Source organism: Pecten maximus, chromosome 11 (genome assembly GCF_902652985.1).
Source record: "Pecten maximus chromosome 11, xPecMax1.1, whole genome shotgun sequence".
NCBI classification, from domain to species: domain Eukaryota; kingdom Metazoa; phylum Mollusca; class Bivalvia; order Pectinida; family Pectinidae; genus Pecten; species Pecten maximus.
In genome coordinates, this window is record NC_047025.1 from 10,325,679 (window position 1) to 10,346,724 (window position 21,046).

A 21,046-nucleotide genomic window follows, 5' to 3' on the forward strand; every position below is an offset into this window, starting at 1 on the left:
TTCCTGGTGAGACTGAATACTAGACTGTTCAATAAAGTCAATGAAAGAATGAGCATCTGTAGGAAGGATGGATTTAGTGTGAAATTTTTATATTTTCCCGATATGTTATTACGTGGGCGAGGACAACCTTTAAACATATATCCTACCAGTAATGCTAACAAATATTCATCGGCACCAAACCCATACATGCGTAAGAAACCTTGTAACGATAATACTATCCACCAGAAGCTGGTTATTAATTAGCATTATAGAGCTTCAACAGAAGCCTAACAACTTAATACAATGACATATTGTCAGACAAGAAGCAAATAAGTAGACATATTAGTCACAGCCTATCGCTTTACGCCACAAGTAACAAAGAAAATGGGAAATATTTAATTTTGTCTATTTATATTTTGATGGCCTAAGTTTGTTTCAATTGAGCAGAAGGAAGGTTTAGGGTTTTAGACAAAATTTATAACCACTTAAGTTAAGCTGGCTACTGTGCATTATTAAAAACGTTTTGTTTATTTGTTTGTTTTGAGTTTTGTATCCTTCAAACAGACAAAATTTGGCGAAGAAAAAAAGGGAACTTGGACAAATGAGTTACAAGGAAATGAAACCAGGACCTATCGAGATGATCGATTGAGTCCTGTGAACCATTTGTCAGACATGGTCCAATAAAACAATACCTTGTATATTGCCTGCGTTCCGAAATATTTAAATTAAGAGAGACAAGGCTTATCAACATCGACAGAGTAATTAGTTGTTAGTGATGCCGAAGACCGGAAAATAAAAATTAATCACAATACACCCCGAGAATCTAATTTGTATGTATAGCACGCTTGATGGCTTCCGTTTAAGTGTCGTCACCAGCCTTCAAGGTTGTCGAAGCGATTGTATTTGATCCTGCTCATTTACACGCTTGTAAACATTATTTAGATCTTGGTTTAAGAGAAGTTTATTGAAAATCTGACGACCAAGTTGTTATCGGCAAACGGAATTGTATTCACTATGCCCGACTTCAGTTTATTGAGTTTATTGGCTAGCAGTCAGAAGATGTGAAATCAGCTTAATTTAAATTCGTGCTGACGGAACTTTCCAATTCCGTATGAACAGTTTTACGTCTAATTCTGGCATTATAGCTCCTATTTCTAATTTCTGTTGAGTGTTGGGTTTATAAACCGGAGCTTTAAAGTCATTTGTCAGTTGGCAGACGACGCATAGAATTTTTTTACATCACCATCGTAATGAAGAGGAAATCCTAGCCAAGCAGTTTCCATAGAAAACCTAATTCATTTTTTTTCTTGAATTTCACAACACGTTGGAATGCAAATATGATGACGTATAGACAGTAAATCGCTAGTTTGACACGCAGTTATTACAACCATTGTCACAGCTGTGTGTTCATGTGAATATTTTTCCTATGATGGAAACTTTCTATTTTTCACACTTACAAATAACCTTATTGTACTACATATATTACCAAATCAACGTCGGTAGCATTGAACGATGTCTGGCTTTCTTATGTGATCTAAATGTTTCATTTTATATGAAAAGTAGTTTATCGGTTAAGATAATTCTGCATTCTACGTACATGTTCATCTAGACAATTTAAAAGTTCACCTTTTTGAGAAAATGTTCCACCAATTAGTCACTTTATGTGTGTAAGTCGCGACGAATATGAAAAGCCCCAGCACTATTTCATTTTTGTACACTTAATTGATTATGAATATAAACAAGTTGTTCTATAATTGTTTTTAATAAAATCTATAAATAATGCAGTATGCATTTGGACTTCACCATCTCCAAATAGGATGGCTCATTAGAACAGTTTTCAAGCCGATCTGTTTAGAATAGAAAGATAGAAATGAAATTAAGCGTAATTAATTGTTTGAATTAGATATGATGAGGTTCGACCGTACTTGCTTGATAGAAGAATCTAGCCAACATTAGCATGTTAATAGTATACACAAGTTGCTAGATATGTCACAAGATTTAGTCGCAGTCTCCATTTTTGATTGGTTACAATCAGTTTACAATTAAATGTAGATACACATTTTTCATTATTGTATTATTTCTAATTTTGTTAATATTTCCGATATAAAACATGTGACCTTTTACACGCTGTACAATTATTTGCACTTAATATTGTTTATCATGTTTACCGAGAAGAATCTCGTTTCGTAAAGTAAATAAACAAAACTGTTTTCAATAATATCCTATTCTCATCTAAGTTGCACTGTCTTTCAACATGTCACAATCACAGAAAATATATGTAAAATATTTTCCTCTGTATAAATAGGATAAAGAGGAAACTATCTAAAACATTTGTTTTCTTAAACAGATATTAGTTGCCTGTAATATATATGTTATTCTGTACTATAACCATCGGAGTATAATATTTCATGTTGTGTAAAGTACAACATATTGAAACTTTCAAGTCGCATCTACATAAATATGTTTGACTTTTGGTCTATATTTCTGGTTGTATAAATAGATAGATTTTGTAATAAACATGTCGAAGGAACTCTTTCCGTACTCATTAGTTCTTTTAAATTAATTTGGATAAAAGACTAGAGAGCTAAAATGCATCAAGCAATAAAATTAGGTATAAGCTGGTCTAAAACCTTCAAACAGTAAAGAGCATTGCCAACCATATCACAGAGAAGTATTATCCCTCTTTCGAACCATGTCTGATACCATACAGTAGACACTAGTTATATTGATTTCTATCTAGGATATGTGCTTACAAATTACCCCTATCAACGTCATTTTAAGGCTTTATTAAAGAACAGTAAATGAGTCATTCTGCAATCACCATTTTTAAAATCTTGAATAATCTGGAATCTACCAATTCATTCTCTACTTTTTCAGATCAATGAAAATGCTTACGCTTTAAATCAATCAAAATCTAAACATCAGGTCTAGATACTCATTAAAAGGTTAGTCATTTTTGGGATCAGTAGGGACATTATAACTGTTGTAACTGGTGTATTTCCCAAAAACAGTTAATGTCCTCTTGTACCAATGTTTCAGAATATTATTGATATTATTTAGTTTGGCATTGAAATATCCGCGGTGTCATCTAGATCAAGACTAAATGAGGCCAAATATTGGGAAGGATTCTTTTGTCCATGCAAAGTTCCAATCTCTACAAGTAATACCAACTAGGGTTTGCAAAAAGACTTTTTTTATATTGCAAGGTCAAGTTTTACATACAATATTTTCGTTTACCTGATAATATTGATAGTATATATCCGGCAAATAGTATTAATGATCAATCAAAGACACGAATAGGCTGTTGAATTTTTTGACTATCAAAAGTTACATGTTTTACGCCAATTCCATCCTCCATATGTAATCTTTATATCTTTATATGAACAGTGAAAATAAATACATGTATAGTTTTGGTTTTGACCAATCAGAGAAATCCTTAGTATTCACCTCATGGAAATTTGCCGAATTTCAAAATCGAAACGAATATAGATAAATGGGTTATTTTGCTGTATTTCTGAAATATTCAGACTATTTTTGACAAAATACTCACTTGACGTTCGCTTTTTTGGTACAGCTTCTCCAATAACAGCAGAAAACAATTAAATTGCGTTGATTAGTCCTTTCAAAATGACGTAGATTGACGTCACACAATTATGTTACACAGTTGTGAGTAACAATTATGTTACTGATTCCCGCACTTATTGACACTATTAATTTCTGAATGTTTTGGATTTTGTTTTTATCATTGAAATACAATAAAAAGACAATTGAATGGTTTCCCATTGAATAAAACATATTTCACTCGCTTTCATAAAAATATCGATATTCTGAAAAATCGATCATGCTCTATATTTTGTATACAACGGCCAGTCTAATAAGCAACTGTTTTATGACGCCGTTACATTTTTTCGCTTGTTGGCTTCAATTTTATGTATTTCTATAACATGGGTGCCATGTCATGCATTTTTGTGACAAGAATTTATACATTGTCGGTGGTATACTATTTTCGAGTAAAAAATAGCCTTGTATACTGTATATTACTTATATTTCGCGTGGGATATATTATTGCCTTTATACTCGAGGAGAGTCAATCGCGAATTCAAATCTTTCGCAATTATTTGTACGAAAATAACATATTTCGATGGCGACCAAGCTATCAATTACGGATAACCATTGAAGGAGTCTTGCAGAATCCATGATTCTAATAGCTCATCATTCGCGAATTTAAAGTCATTTCTAGATCAGCGTTCGCGAAATCATGTATTCACGAATATGTCTGTAGAAGTAAGTTCTCTTAATAAGGTATTCGCGAAATCAAAGTGACTTACAGTAATGTAATAAAGTTTTGTGCGTGTTTCCTGGTTTCATGACACTGCTGCAGACGACTGTGTAATCAGTATCTATATTCAGCCGTTACTAGGGTGTATAAAGCATAGCCATTATTTAGAATAACAATCGAAGGGATAAAATAATATGTATTGCTGTCGGACAAATTCGACATTAACGGGGACTAGGATCTATAACGACATGTGTTTGGTAGAGATAAATCATAATTAGAGAACACTTTATTAACTGTTGAACATCTATACCACCTTGTTAATGCTATCGACGTAGACTATCCAAATGCCTTGCCTGCCAATGACGTTCACTTATTGAGTCGTTAATACACTTATTTCATTTGCTTTTCTGGATTTTTTTACCAAATCAGTTGGTTGTACCCGTGCGACCATCGTCGACAGAACATGTGCAGACACGAACAATAAGTAACAAGCACAAAAATATAAGTATGATGTATAATACAACAAGTTCATCAATACTGATTGAAAATTAAACGAAAGTAGTGAGTGCGTAAGCATAAATCATAGAGATCATGGCGGTATCAGAGGTCAGCGATGATTTTTGCTAATAAGTCATTGGTAATTTGATTCATCAAAACACTTTGTCCTTTTTGAATTTAGTCTATCTTGGTATGCAATGTTGTGATTTATTTGGTTAAGTGTAACGTTCTATCAACAGATACGGTTATGGATGGAGTGACTGCCTTGTGTGCGAGATTTATCCATGGGGTGAGTATATGTGTGTGTTTTGAGGGACTGTATTATTGGCGTTTGTTTCCTTGTAGGAGACTTAACACAAACATACCACAGCCTCCCAAAACACACATACGCACTCATCACACGCATACATTTCGCACGCACGGGAGGCCGTCCTTAAATGACCTTAGCTGTTAATAGGACGTTAAACAAAATAAACCAAACCAAACTAAACCTTGTAATAACGCGGAGCTTATGTCAAACATAACGCTGCCTTGCTGAAGCATATTGCCGAAGACCACCAGCAGTACTCCCAACTCGGTCACATTTAGATAACAAAGGGCGTACCAGTCGCCCCACTCCTAATATGCTGAGCGTTAAGTTCTGTTATATCCCGAGGAACGGATAGTACACGCACAAAAATAGTAACCTGCATATACGAGGGCGGATTGATAAGCTGTGAGCATCATATTGAAGGATTTGAATTTTTTGAACTTAAAAAGATGATCATTGGGTACATCCTTCAATACGAGGCTCACAATATATGAGGGCTGCTTGATAATTCGTGAGCCTCGTATAGAAGGAGGAACCCAAGAAAGTTCTTTTTAAGTCACTGACTAAATAGCGCTCTGTACTCAAGGACCGGTTTCATTTGGTTAGTTTATATCGACGAGGGAGCACTTTAAAATAAACAAGACAAGCGGCTTTTGCAAAATAGACAAAATCGGTTAGGTGAAGGGTTAGGGTGAAAGAGTCTGTCATTGTCATAGCTGACATTCACGATTGTGGCTTTGAATTGATTTAGCATCCGCCTCATTCACATGATCTCGCTCCATCATACTTTCATCTATTTCTATTTCTAGCTGAAACTGAAAACAGCTATTTCAGGCACTCCTGCCCTTACCCTAACATGCAGTGGAAGACATTATGAAGAGCCAAGAAAAGGAGTTCTATAAAAGTGACACTGAGGCCCTTAAACACAGTTGGCAAAAGTATAAAGATACTGAAGGAGATTATGTGTAAAAATAATACAATATATCCGGCAAAATTCAAATCCTTCAATACAATAAATGATTTTTTTAAAATACCTTCCATTCTTTTGTTTCAATGCAATAATCGTAATTATAGATATTGACGCCTGTATTCCGCAAAACTTATTTTTATCGTACCTATAACAATAACCGAACGATTTTCAACACAGAAAAGTCATATTTCTCATGTTATATCAAAATTAAAAGAAAAAAAATTATATCCTTTTTTTATTACACATTTTCCATTCATCGTATACATAACCTATGCTAGACTCCTTTCTGTTTCATTTGGATACTCATATGGTGTGGTTTAACATACTATAAACACTCCATTGAATTGGCATTTGTTTTTGTTTCTTATTTCTATATAAAAGTTGTCTCTCGATTCTCCTATATTGAAACATTTTACACTACACGGACACAGAACGTACATTTTTCAGCACTTTCTGCACGACAGTTCATCCGTGGTAAAGTGTTTGAAGGCAATTTTGTCAGATTTACAAATTCGAGTAGATGAATTTTTATTTATTGAGTACATTCATGTGACTTAACTCAACTCCTGACCCTTCTATATAAAGTAAAAATATACAAATATAACATACATAGCATGCACCATCCATGACAGCACTCTTAGTGGCTTCTTTCCAAAAACATTACTGTAATCGCGAAACAGGTATAGCGTAGCACACGCGCTGTCATGGAAATTGGAGGATGAAGAGAAAATGATTGAACTTTCGACAACTAGTCAGACACTCTCTACTATGATGAATTGCAGTTCTACTTAAATTGGTATTAGCAAATTGAACCATGTGAAAAGTTTGAAGTCGGTATGACGTAAGACATGATGAAAAGGTTCTGTGCATTGAGAGGGTTACTGTAATTTTCTCGCTACCAGTGGAAAAAAAAAGTTTGCCGTACAAATATTAATGAAGTTTCTAGCTATTCAAAGCTTCAATGCAACGATTTTTTTTTTGTTTCCGGAATTTTCCAAAGAGACTGCCACAAACTGAAGTGATCATGATGACCAGAAGCCAACTCATTACGTCCCCTTTTGAAAGCCGAGACAATTATTCTTTAGAGTTTGTTCGTTTTTGCTTATAATAAATTTGGCTTTTGGAAGATGGAAAGGTCAAACATGCTAGAACTTGAGAGTGGCACATTTTCTGTTGTATTGCCTTTGGAAATGAAACTTAAACGGAAGTAAATTTTCAATGCACTATTTTTATTTTAATCGGAACCTGTAGTCTGTTTTCATGTTGGCATTAGGAGGGTGCCAATAAAACCTTAAAGCCCTAATACGCGTAAAAATAACAATATTTCGTCAGGAAATCATTGTCAGGTCATAAATTCATATAAAAAGACTATTCTATGATTACACACTATTCTGCATTACTCTTGCAGGAGCGATTTGGTTTGGTTTACTTTTGCTTAACGTCATAATAACACCTCATTTAAGGAGTGTGTTTTGGAAGTCTCTGTGAATACCTCCTTTGTTACAATCCTTCCAAACCAAACTCCTAAAGGCCACATCCAGGGCACCACACCCGGATTAATTATACTGACAATGAGCGATGGTTTGGTTAATTATTTTTTAACATCATATCAACAGTTACCGTCATTTAAAGACTGTCTGATAATGGGCGAATCTGATGTACGACTCTAAAATGCTACCATCAAACAGGACAATAACTACCATTTGTCTTGACAAGGGGAAAAGAGCCAATAGTCTCCCTGGCATGGGCAAACGCTCAACATTTAGGCAGAGACAAACTGGGAAGAATACTGTTTTCTTTAAACAGAACAACAAAGAAAACAGACATAATAACGGAACCATAATTCCAAAATCTATAAACAATGCAAAATATGAAAAAATAAAAACTGGCGTGGAGATTATTAAAAAATTATTAAGAGAATAAGATTACGTGTTCAGGGAAAGTAATCGTCTTTTGCTTGATCGACAACATCTCCCATACAAACCTAGGTCAAATTCCCAGTACATAACAGTCTCAGTATCATAATTAGTGTCTTGATAATGGAACCACAACACACTAACACGTCTGACTTCATATCACATCAGGAAACATATCTTTTTCAAATAACATCATGATGAAGAAGATACTTCATACATTTTCACATTGAGTCACCCTTACAAATCATGCAAGACCCAATATCAGAATAACGTCTCACAATATGTCTTTCTTACAACAGTTGGATACATGTTATTTCATCGCCTCAGCAGTGTCGTCGAAAAGGAGTAATCGTGAGACAATCTACTAAACAACGAAAGAAATTCGTTTCTGACCGCGAAGGGGGAACTCGAGTAAAATGTCTAACATAACTAAACACCAGCCACCTAATTTACCGAAATGTCAGTGAAAATATACATTCTATTACTAATTGGACAATCATATATAGATCAATTCCACCAATTATTGATTGTGCCGGCAGGTGATCGTCCCTGATGAATTTTTTTCTGCGTCATACTATTCCAGCCAATATCTCACGCATTTTTCTTATCAGTTAATTCTCTGTAGTTCACCGAAGGTTTTGTCAGCTTAATTTCGTAATATAGACCGATAGGTGTCGATTCAATGGATGACGCATTGCAGTCTGTAGGTAAAGATGAGGGCAGAATCTTGATAAGGCGATTTGTGGGAGACCAAGAGGAGCTCTCGAAGTTCGTTTGGACATGTAATCACACGGAAACTTTAAGGTAATGTTAATATCTTTTCAAAAAATCCTGGTGACAAACGAGGGATTATGATAGTATCATTACATACCTTAACATGAACAGTGTTTGCTAGATTTTTGACAGGTTAATTTGGATGGTTAGTTGGCACCTACCGAACGTATAACATATGCCATCTTAATTTTTTTCCCCCCGCTGCAAGGCAGGAAGTCAATCCCTACCTGCTGATCTTATTGTGGAGACGACTAAATTCAGGATATTATATTTCTAGTCCATAAATATACATGAATATATTATTACAAGTTTCTCCTATAATCTACCTAATGCTTTTACCTAACATAAGCGTTCGCTCTTTGAATCGAAGGCTATTGGTTCTATCGCCTTGACGAGCACGAAACATATAAACAATAGTACTAGCTGCCCTATTTTCCACAGTCATCTTGAAGTAATATTCGGTTCCCTTGTAAATAAGATAACGCCAATCCCCATAGTGCATTGCAGTACGTGTCGAATGGAAAATAAAGGATACAATAATACATGTAACCTCATTTTCTAAGGTGCATACGGAAAATATAGTCATGTTATTAGAGGCATTAAACGCCGGTAAACCTCGAATACACCCGATGAGATCATATGTAAATATTGTCATATTGACTCAAATAATCACGTATTTAAAAGAGATACTAATGAAAAAAGTCTGGATGTTCTATTGTTGCATTTCAGTGTGGTAGCACTACAAATGCGTCCGTCATTGGCCAATATAATTCTGTTTTTTTTTTATTTCAATGGACCTGCAATACGTATATATTTATATAAGTGAGATAACACAAATGAAGTTAAGCGGAGGACGAGTTTATCGACACATTTAAAGCTCTTATCTTATTAGCTTCAAACAAGAAATTTTCAAGTTGGTTTCATTAAGTTTTGTTGTTAACATACAGTTATTTAATAAGTTTGGTCATATCATTCACTGACACAGTCCTTATTTGACTTATTGACGAATACGTAAAACAATACTAAACTAAAACGACAATACTTTGCGAAAACATCGTCCACCTCTTTGTCTTCAAAGAAAGTTCGGACAGGTTAATTAATATACAGTCAAATCATTGATTTAACGAGGTCATACCCACCTCATAAACCTGTCAAAATAACTGTAAATGTCAGCGCGATTTGGACATAGGCTATTTTCGACCTAATTGTACTTGTGTTGCCCAAAATGAAAAAGTAGTTACTAGCTTTTATTCAAGCGTATGAATTCGGCGTACGGTTCAGAGTAATTACACTATTTGTAACGTGCAGGAGACGCTCTTGGTCAGCGTAACGATTTTGCTATTGATTTACATAGATATTTGTCAGTATTTGTCTATATTTGTGTTTCTTCGAACAAATTAAATAACTGAACCAACCGTCTCTGGTGAATGTATTTCGTCCTCTATCTTCCCCTTTTCAATCACTGCTTACATATCACATTTACTAATCAGTTGCTCTCTAGCGTTCCCAACCTTTCTTTTCAATTCAATATCACATTATCTTACTCTTGTGCTTCTTTGATATAATCCACTCATTTAGATATATATTTTTAAATAAAGTATACTTGCCCCGGTTCCCCTCCCCAACTTAACAAGTATTTACACACCTTGGGTGTGTCTCCCTTAACCGCCCTCTTTTCTCCAGTCCCTCTTTCCCTACTTAGTTTGTCATTGACGAGTACTTAGGCGTTGTGGGTTTTACGTTTAATTACAGAAATATCCCGAGCTATCGGTGAACGGCTACTGACGCTGAGCTTGATTGTGGTTGAGACTTGGAGCACGGTAGCCGATGGATACGATCGAGTGAGCAATACAGGATACACGCTCCCGGATGCTAGGAAATACCGCCACTGCTAGCATAGCGTCTGGACTGGTCATTTCACAGCTTCTCTTCATATGGAACGATCCCTTGGTCGACAAAATACCTGCTGTGTTTCCATTGGTTATTGAATCTATTCACATGTGCGATCGTTATCCGAACAACTGGATACTTGTATAATAAGGCACATACACTGGGATAATATGAATAGTGAATGTAGTGTGTAGCCAAGATATATACTTTCTTTCTTGGTGTCACATGCACTTTTTTATTCAGTCATAACTCCTGTAATTTCTTCCGATTTTTATCTCTGGTATACATGGAAGAAAAAACAAGGATGATACAATGGTTTTGTCTAAAACGAGCTGAACTATCGTATTGATCTATGAGTAAGTGCGAGAGGTTTACCTGGAATATACACGCTAGATAATACTAGACATATCTTCAGGAGAAGACATTAATTTACGACTGACTATCAAGTGAATCATGTGCATTGGTTACCCGGAGTGTTAGATGCTTTATATTCTGCGTGCTACCTAATCCATATTAACAGGAAACCTTATCTGAAGACCTCAATCATCCAGGATGGCTGTATTTTATGTAAGTAATCTTTTCTTCTTTTTAATATATATCTATTTATATATATATATAATTTGTTATATAGCTAATGCGCCATGGTATATGACATCTTTATTCAAGTTGCGTGACCTCGATTAAATTTCCAAAATATTTCAATTATATAGAATCCTTATAGCAGGTTCTATGATAAATGAGTATGTAAATATAATAAACCATGTCATTTATAAATATTGGCTAAACTGTCACGTTTATGAGTTAGTTTAACATCATGATGGACAGCAAGCTATTATGAACATCAGTGAACTTCATTTGTTGTACGGCTTTAGTAAATGTAAGGGATTGGTGTCCTTACTTAATGTATCTACGTGTTTATTGAATTATGAATCTTTCGCACCTCCGCATTTATTTGTTTTCCTATTTCGCTTATATCAACACTGTTTTGTCCCTGACTTACAAGTCCTAGAATGACGTAACAGTTGTATTGTGCAGTATAATTCATTTTTGTTCGACTGTATCTAACCTTCAATTTGTTCCGAAATGTGCTAAGATCTTTTACAGTATCTTTTGTACGACGCTTTCAAATGATTTCTAAAGAGATTAACACGTCAAAATATCCATTTAAGTAAAAGTATTTCAGAAAATGTCAATTATGGATGATGTATGTACAATTCAAAGAATGATAAGGAAGAGTTTTCTGCATAAGCACATTTAATTTTACAAACAAAACTACGTTCTATTAGTTGCTTTATTTAGTAACACTGTTTTTTAACGTGTTTTTCATCGAGTTATATGTTAAAAACAAAAACCTGTATGTATTATACACCATTAATTTGTTGTATTGATCGATGAATATCTTTTGCCAATTACAACATGAATATTTTGGCCTGGTTTAATGTTTTTCAAGCGCTCCATGTGCTTTCCGAAATTCATTCCTATTCTCATTTGTCACCATTGAAACACTGGTATTCTGTTCCAACAAATTTGAAACCGCATAATATTTAAATAGACTATTCTTTATCTAACGCACTTGTGCTTCGAATAACAAATATCATTTTTTCTTCTCTGGAAGTACTTTTTGCCAAAAAATCATTTTAAATTCAGATTTTGTTTGTTATTTTATTATTATTATTATTTTTATATAATATCACGAACGAAGAAAAGACATAAATTACCAATTAAAACATTGATCTGAATTAGAGCAAAATTGTAATATTAATGGCTTCACTTGTGCTTGAGATTTGATGATATGCAAAAAAAAAACTGCAATATTATAATCTCGACTTGAATAGTGATATGGTTCAGAATATACATAAGTAGTATATTTTTGAAAATTTAAAAATAAACTATAAAAAAAAAATTTACTAAAAAAGATTTCTGAGTCTTTTGCACCTCCCAATCAAACTTTTGACATTTTGTTCGACCTATTTCGAGCAACACTTTAGGCCCTTATTATCATTAATAGTTAAAAGTTCTAGATTGAATTAATTTTGGCTCAACTGTATCTTACTGGCAAAGTGTTTTGCAAAGTGTTAATATCTTGTTTCGTTTGTACATTCATCTGTTAATGTTAAATTCTGGACATTTTTCGCGATTTCAACATTCGAAAATAGCAACACTCCAAAATAGCACAAAATAGAACCCAGTGAGATTAATATCATTTTCATATTCAAACTACAATTTACATGTTTTTATCTTTATTATAATTATTACATTGTAAACGCCCCGTCATCACACAAATGTCATTAGGGCCAATGCGAGTAAAACAAGGGGCGTGAGATGAAACAACATTCAGCAAAAGAAAAAAAATGTTGGTACACTCACTTACATCAATCAACATGCGGCTATGGTTAATTATATGCATTGGTACAGGCTTGCATCTTTCAAATAGTCAAATTTTCTATTTGTTAACTGTTTAAAATGGACGTTTGCGAATCAGTTCATTATTGAATTATCTCTAGTAGGTTGTTGGTATGTTTATTTGAGTATTTTGTCACAAAAATAACTAATACACTCGTTTTGTTTAAATGATTTACGCCAGAATACGTTTTCATTTTTTTGCTCTATGATGTGTTCCTATTAGTGAACAAAATCCTATAAATCATAGGTTATGTTTTTAAATCCATTAATGGATATATATATATATATATCAACTTGTATTCATGGCTTCTTGGCCCGGTCGCAAGCGCGCTTACAGTGGCAGGAATCAGAATAGTGTATTGTTTTACAGCCCATCGACAGTTTGGGTCATTAATAGCCAAACAACACCAGATTAGAAGGGAATTTACAGAAGGAAACACGTCAACCTAAATGCAATCAGAGTACCCGGATGATGTGATAGAGCGTCCACTTCAAAAAACAGATAATGATTTCAGCTTTCAGCTTCAAAGACATAATTATTGCTCTCTTCTTTACCTTAAGTTTAATATTAAGTGTTCGCTACTAGTGAGAATGTAGTTCAATTTCCACTGCTTCATTTGATTGTTTAAATTTTAGGAGTGTGATGCATAAACAGTCAACGTAGTATGCATGTCACTCACTGCAATTCAATGCAAAATATATCGATATTTTGTCATCCTTGTAAACTATACCAAAATGGGTTATGTCAAAATGTCGTTACCGAACACCAAAACATTATATAAGGAAGAGATAGAAATACAGAGGGATTCTCACGAAAGCATCAGATAAAATGGGTTGCATTAAGCAAAAACAGTTTTATACATCTACATAGACGCTATTGTCTTTACAAATATGTTGATATTTTACCTAAAATGAATACTAAACAAAATTATTTTTATTTTTTTAGTGTATGGAAAGATGTATCCTGAAGATCTTCATTGATATTTATTAGTTCATCTTACAATAAGACGTAAATTTGGTGAAATCGTTTTGCAATAAATTAAATATTTCCTATGCAATATATAACTACCGATATTTCTATAAATTCATCTTTAAACATTTCATTATTATTTTATGGGTAACTTTTCGCATATAGAAAGTTATCAATAAATTGATAAGTTCAATTTGTTTGAAATTATTTTAGTTTTAGATAAGATATGTACTAAGGTATCAACATACTAAGCAAAAGTTAATCAACTGTTCTGTTATATTTTTGTAACATTTAACTTAAACAAACTTCTTTGAATATCAACAGAAACTGACAAATAACCTATTGCTATCGACGTTTTCTAACCGTACTATCAATATTAAAATATCAGACAATCAACGGCGCGCGACAATTCCCCGTAAAACAAATGTGTTTTTACTGACATTGGTTTCTCTTCCTAGTATTTACCTTTTTAGAGCTATATTTTGTCAATGACTGTTTGATGTTGAACCTTGAGCCCAAAGGAAATTTTACGTTGATCACACTCGTACATCTTCTGGGTGATAATTGGATTATTTTCTTTCGATATTGTCGTTACAAAAATATAAACAAAACACAATCTTAAATACGATGAGGTAGCCATTCGTTGTTGAAATTAAGACATGAAACCTGCTGGAACTGTTCTTTGTCAAAGAAAACTCTTTAAAATATGCATGTATCAATTAGATTCAACATGGGTGGGTCTGTAGACAGGGATATTTCAATTTGAGTGTAAGAGTGCACGATACTTGCCGAGTGCTGGCCAGTCAAACTCTTACACGAGGGTTGAGATATACTTCTTCGTGAAACAGACCCAAGTCTAATTATTTTCTCACATACTTGTAAGCAAATGTAAGTTTTATGAAAGTTTTTCATCGCGTCATCTTCAATGCTCCTTGGAATGTGGGTCAAAATTGACAAATCGATGGCGTCATAACTTTTGACATGGTTACCTAACGTACATGAAGACTTTACGTTATTGTGAGCAGCGTCATATAGCGCGTGTCAGCTGTCTTGACAACCTGTTTGAGATTGAGTTATCGTTTTCCTAGGAAACGATGGGTAACCATATAAAGGATGTGAGAACCATCATTCTCTTTGGTTTGAAGCTATTTTATGAGCAATATTCAATCAATAGTGTATTGAACCTATTGTCCTTTCCTGTATGTAATAAGAAAAACAATTCTAGTTACAGATAAGTGTAATGCATTCATATACAAGGTTTCTTGGACATAACGACTTATATTATATTAAGTGATTTTCAAAGTCGTTATCGTTGAAATTAAATAGAATCATCAAACGGAAAACAACATTGTTTATGGTACAAACATGTTTAACTGCTAAAGAATTGAACATATCCAATGAAAACTTCAGTTTTGGCTATCCTTCTTCAACCACGTGGTATAATCGCCACGTGACTAATTTCAGTTACTAAAAAGCACATCAAGATAAGAAAATCAATATAAAATTTCCTAAGGATTAATGCGGCAGAATTCGTCTATGGCATGCAATATCCTTCTTTACCCATTATCGACACTTTTAGGTCAATGACAATGCTAAAATCGACAAAATACCTTTTGTACACTATGAATAGCAGACAAATTGTGCAAGCGATTATTCTATCAGCTTGGGATTCAATACGATTTTGGGTTATAACGATGCACTCGCACGTCAGAGAATTTACCGTTTTAAAAGAAATTTTGCATCTTCGTGCTAATTCACGACTCCCCTCCCCAAACAAACCAACTAAAAAAACACACCCACACCCCCAAAACACCATTATACATATTTAATGTTTATATAACTGAATGGTTTGAATTGGAAAAGTATGTTTTAATGCCTTTGCGCGTTTCAATACACTGTGTCATCATGACAGATTACTAAAATCTTAAGAAATATAGCCAAATTGTTAAGAACTTATTTAATAACCTAACACGAACATCAAGATGGGTTCAAATACATTAACGACTACTTCTGCGTAATTACTCTCGTACAGCCCTGCAGGTAGGGCGTAAAAATGTACCTCCTTCCCCCCATTGTATGATCATATTAGGCAATTACATTGAGGATATATTTTCTCTTTCTAAAAAAACTTTCTCTTCCTATTCTTGACACTTCCTCACTTTGGCCTCTAATTGAGGGTTCGGCCCTGTGCGGGAGGCTTTGGACTCTGTCCCCTGGCCCAGACACTCTACTCCTACTTAACACTCAGCTTTCTAGGGTCGATATCAGTTCCGCGCTATCATAAACATACAAATACCAAAATACCACAGCCTCCAAAAAATTACACACGCATGCACGAGAATGCCGTCCTTAAATGACCATAGCTGTTTGGAGGACGTTAAACAAGAAGAAACGAAACTATACCAGCAAGTAACTCACCAGGTATGCTTGTATGATTACATTTTTGTTCCCCCCCCCCCTTTTTTAGCTCATTTTTTGCATGTACAATGCAATGTATATCCAATATGTATATGTACTCTAGGAATAGGACGAATTGTTTCCGCTGTCCCCATTTTATGATGGGGACTAAAACCATCTACCTTTGTACAGAAATGTTATCCTGCCCCTCGCTAACATGGAAGGAAGTTCCTGTAAATGTCGTAGATATTGATAGATCATTATATAATAATACCTAACCTAAACACTGCTTCTAGAGGTCTAGAAAACGATGAATTAGGTTTTCCAGTAATTTCCTAACCTGTAAATCATATACGCGATATAGACCCAGTTGGACTTTATCCTCCCTTTGTCTTTCTTCTGGGCTCTTTCACTTTTTGCATTGTTTGCTTTTGTCGGTGTCTCCTTGACATCCGCCTTAATAAGTCGCCAATTATAGCGAGAACGTTAAACATTGTACAAAACAAATCGTGATTGATAGCCATCGTGCCCGGAGGGGAAAACCCTAAAACTATTCCTGTTTCCCCCCGTTAATTCTGTACTTTACATGAAGGGACGTTTTGTTCCCTAAACCCAGGCTTTACACGTGTCTGTGACAGCACCGCAGGGACATTTCTATCACCAACACGACAGGGGCACGTCCACGGCAATGCTCTCATTAATTTAACGTCAAAAACCGAATTACCATTGTCATTTCCGGGAAGCGAGGAGACTCTTTCCCTGTCAAAATAGTCCCAAACCAATTATGACACTTGTCTGAAACCATAATGTCTCCACTTTATGCAGTTACCAATTCGGGATTACATTTTTAAAAATATTTTCTCTATCTTTTCAGCGATTTTGCCGTATTTTTTTTTTAATTTTTGAATCAATAATTTCGAATTTCTTTGTGCGTGGTCGCTACATGCAATTGAACAATGATTATTTTTCCAGTGATATATCCCCCGCCCCCGACGGTCATACGGTTTATTGGTCACCCGGATTCCGATATGTATATTGATATATGATATTTTACACAATATAACTGTTATAATCAGTACATAAATTGTGCCACTGTGGACGTTATGTATTTCATTGAAATGGTGCATGTTGCACCAAATAGTGGTCCCATTCAAGTAGCCACCTTCCTTAAATATTACGTTAATCTGACATAAAACAGTACCAAGCCGAACATTAAACACCGTTTTAAAGATACAAATTTGCGATATACCCGGATGTAAAAAAAATCATTGAATTAGTATTTTAGCTTGAAGCTTTCCTATTACATAAATATATAAAGGACTACCCATATATCATAACAAAAGATCTTAAAACAAAAGATTGGTTCAAGAGAGTCGGCTCTGTTTGAGGTCTCCATATTTGTAGATTCTAGATTCGTTATCTGTAATCAACTGCGAGAACACGCTAGGCGTTCAAGCAAGCATCTGGGTGATATCGCTTTCATAATCATGAAACACGATCAACACGACGCTTTGATCTAACAGCGTGCACAGGCGATAATCAGAATAGCGTATGAAGCTCAATAACCGCACAAATACAAGGTCACATTATGGAAGTCGGTAGAGACGAACGAACAAATACAAAATAATTGTAGGGCGGAAACTATGGAAACTTGCTATTTAGAGTGAGAAATTACAAAAATCACCATGTGCTCTATAAGGTAAAATTCAAAACGAGTTACCACAATAGAACAATCGGCATTTGTAAACACAGTATATGTTACCCGCAGTAAAGATTTGTGTGATAAAATCAGTAACAGAGATTTCATATTTTGAATGTATCTAGGAGAAATAATCAAGATGGATTCGTTTATTTGTCAAGACCCTACATCGGGAGGCGGGAGGCCTACAATAACCAGTTGCCTGCCCGTTGCTATAAACACTATTAATGAAAGTTTAATGAATTTCATTTATGCATATTTTATGTTAACATCAGTTACATTTGACAATTTATATGAAATAAAAAGATTGTGTACAATAGGCCTCACAAACCCTTCACAGTGTCAATAATCAGGTTCCTCAAATTGCTTGAAAGTTGGTAGTCATCAGTCAATGATAAAACGTTAAGAGTATCAATTGACAACACTTCAATTTAATTTCAACATAAAACTTTAGTAAAGAGTAGGATCATTGTCCACTCTGATGTGCCAGGTTTCTAGTTTGGGTTGCGGTTTTGCGTCCACGAGGCCGAGGCCGCCCTGTCTCATATTTGGCCCTTGTGAGACTTTGGGTTCTGTCGCCCTGTTCTGTCGCCCTGAATCGACAAGGGGACAGAACCAAAAGACTTGATCAAAACACAGAGCGATCAACCGAATGCAAAGAACAGGGCATTGCTAAGGTTAAGTATTGTATTGTTTAACTTCCGATCAATACCTATGTCAATGCATGCGTGAAATGTATGTTTGGTGACGCTGTAGTATGTTCGTGTTTGACTTCTTGTGATAGCGCGATTCTGATGTCGGTTTTATAATACATACTGTGGTGCCAAGGGAGACATCAGGAAGAAGAAAATATCAGAGAAAAGAAATGATCCGAAATTTAATCGCCTCTAATGAATCCTTACACCTAACAAAGCAGGGAACGAAAGCAGCGAGAAACGACTGGATCATTTCAAGATCGTTATCGTTTCAACACAGACGTTTCAACGTTGGTCTCTTATATACCCTCGAAATTGAAGATAATGGAAAAATATGTGGTTCTGCACAATAAACTTACAAATACAGCATGGGTAGATGTACAAGTAAATGATCATGTCGGAATGCGTTAAAACGGATGACAGTGAAATAAAAAATGAATTCAATTTGTCATGATAGGATGCAGTATACCTGTGCACACATGCGTCTAACGACAGCAGATACTCATCTCGACCGGAGGAAATTGATTTTTTATGTTTATCGTGGAATTGGATATATGCCCTAGTATTGTTTTTATTGCCGATCCGGAAATATGCATCTTGATGTCCAGTCTAGTACCCTTGTCTGGAAGATTCAGCGTGTAAAGATTGAAATCTAAAGAGATATTTCTCCTAATGCCTCTTATGTAAAATTGTGCTTTGTCCATTGCAGACACTTTGATGCATCATCAGAACTGCACGCGATCGTCAACATTCACAGATCTGAAGAGACTGCTTTGTTATAGATGGCATTATCATATTAAGACTTTCTTCTTTTACGCGACCACACTTCTTGTTATTGATGCGAAGTATGTGCAGTCATTTTTTGCATTTAGTGCTTGTAGAAGCTTGTGAACATCCGTCATTTTACGCATGCTGATCTGCGGAAGGTTTTGGGTTCTGTCCCCTAGCCGAGACATACCAGAGTCTCTAAAAATGGTAGTTGCTACTCCTGCTTAGCGCTCAGCATATTTGGAGTGGGACGACTAGTTCGCCCGTTGTCAGTATAATGTGAGCGGGCGGGGTGTGCTGCTGGGTGTATTTGGCAGTATGCTTCAGTGAGATAGCACTATAAATCGGCAAAAGTTCCGGCCTATCACAAGGAGACTTAACACGAACATACTGCAGGCTCCCAAAACACACATACGCACTCACCACACGCATACATGTCGCACGCACGGGAGGCCGTCTCTAAATGACCTTTGCTGTTAATAGGACGTTAAACAAAATAAACCAAACCAACGTATGCTGATGATTTCCCCCGCTCTCTCTCTTTCTCTCGCTCGCTCTCTCTCTTTCTCTCGCTCGCTCTTTCCTTCTCTGTTTAGTGTCGACACAAATTCGAACGCTATAGTGGTGTTTTCTCAAAAGGTAACACCATTGTCTCTATTATGAAGGATACAACTAAGTACAAACAAGTTTGTTTTTGGCTATATTTTGTATGTTTCTCCCTACGGAGGCTATGCTGTTGAACGCTGCTTCAATGCAACTTCAATGAAATCCCATACCTTAGGACGCTGCCCGGCTGATAGGTACTAAGAATTGTACATACTGCCCATTGCTTTTTTGGTAAGTGATGAAGAAATGTGGAATCTCATCTAACATTTCGAAACATTATTTCTTTCTAATTAGCTTCCATTTTCAACCGAGTTGTCGAGTTCTGGAAAAATGTATATAATCAAGTTTGCACTGTTCCATCCATTGCTATTTAAATGATGACCGAGTATTGTCCTTTACCTGGAATGGTGATCAACATTTACATGCAGGCCACCAGAACAGATTTCCACTTAACAAAATTATTTGACGCAAATAGCAAGCAGCAAACGTATAATGTCATTTCAAACTCTGCATTTTTAGGTCACCGGAGTCGAAGTATGAAGTGGCCTATTTTAATCGCCTTTTCTATCGTCATACGACAATTAACATCTCCAACTTCTTCCAAAACATTCCTGGAGCATGTAAATGAAATTATGCAGAATTCGAGCATGGCCAAAGATCAACCACATTTTTGAATCATATGGGCCTCAACCCCTGGGGCCTAAGGGGCAGAGCGAAATTGAGAAAAAAATTAACTCAAATTTCAAATTTTCAAGATTCAAAATATGAAATCAAATACTCTTCATTAAGCGAATGTCTTCAGGTGCTGTACTTAAGAAACCCATTGTGATCCTGGGGTGTCACGTTTCCCTCTAGGGAGGGGATAAAATTGATTTTAGTTTGATAAGGGAAA

General features: G+C 35.3%; 1 protein-coding gene across 1 annotated transcript in view; it reads left to right on the top strand.

Moving 5' to 3' along the window:
• Window positions 1-10,593: 10,593 nt before the first annotated feature.
• The window catches only part of LOC117338400, a 58,956-nt gene continuing 48,503 nt past the window's right edge, over window positions 10,594-21,046 (top strand). Inside the window, exon 1 of the mRNA XM_033899749.1 lies at window positions 10,594-11,183. Within this exon, the coding sequence (XP_033755640.1) occupies window positions 11,169-11,183 (15 nt within the window). The 5' untranslated portion in view covers window positions 10,594-11,168. The remainder of the gene's footprint in view (window positions 11,184-21,046) is intronic.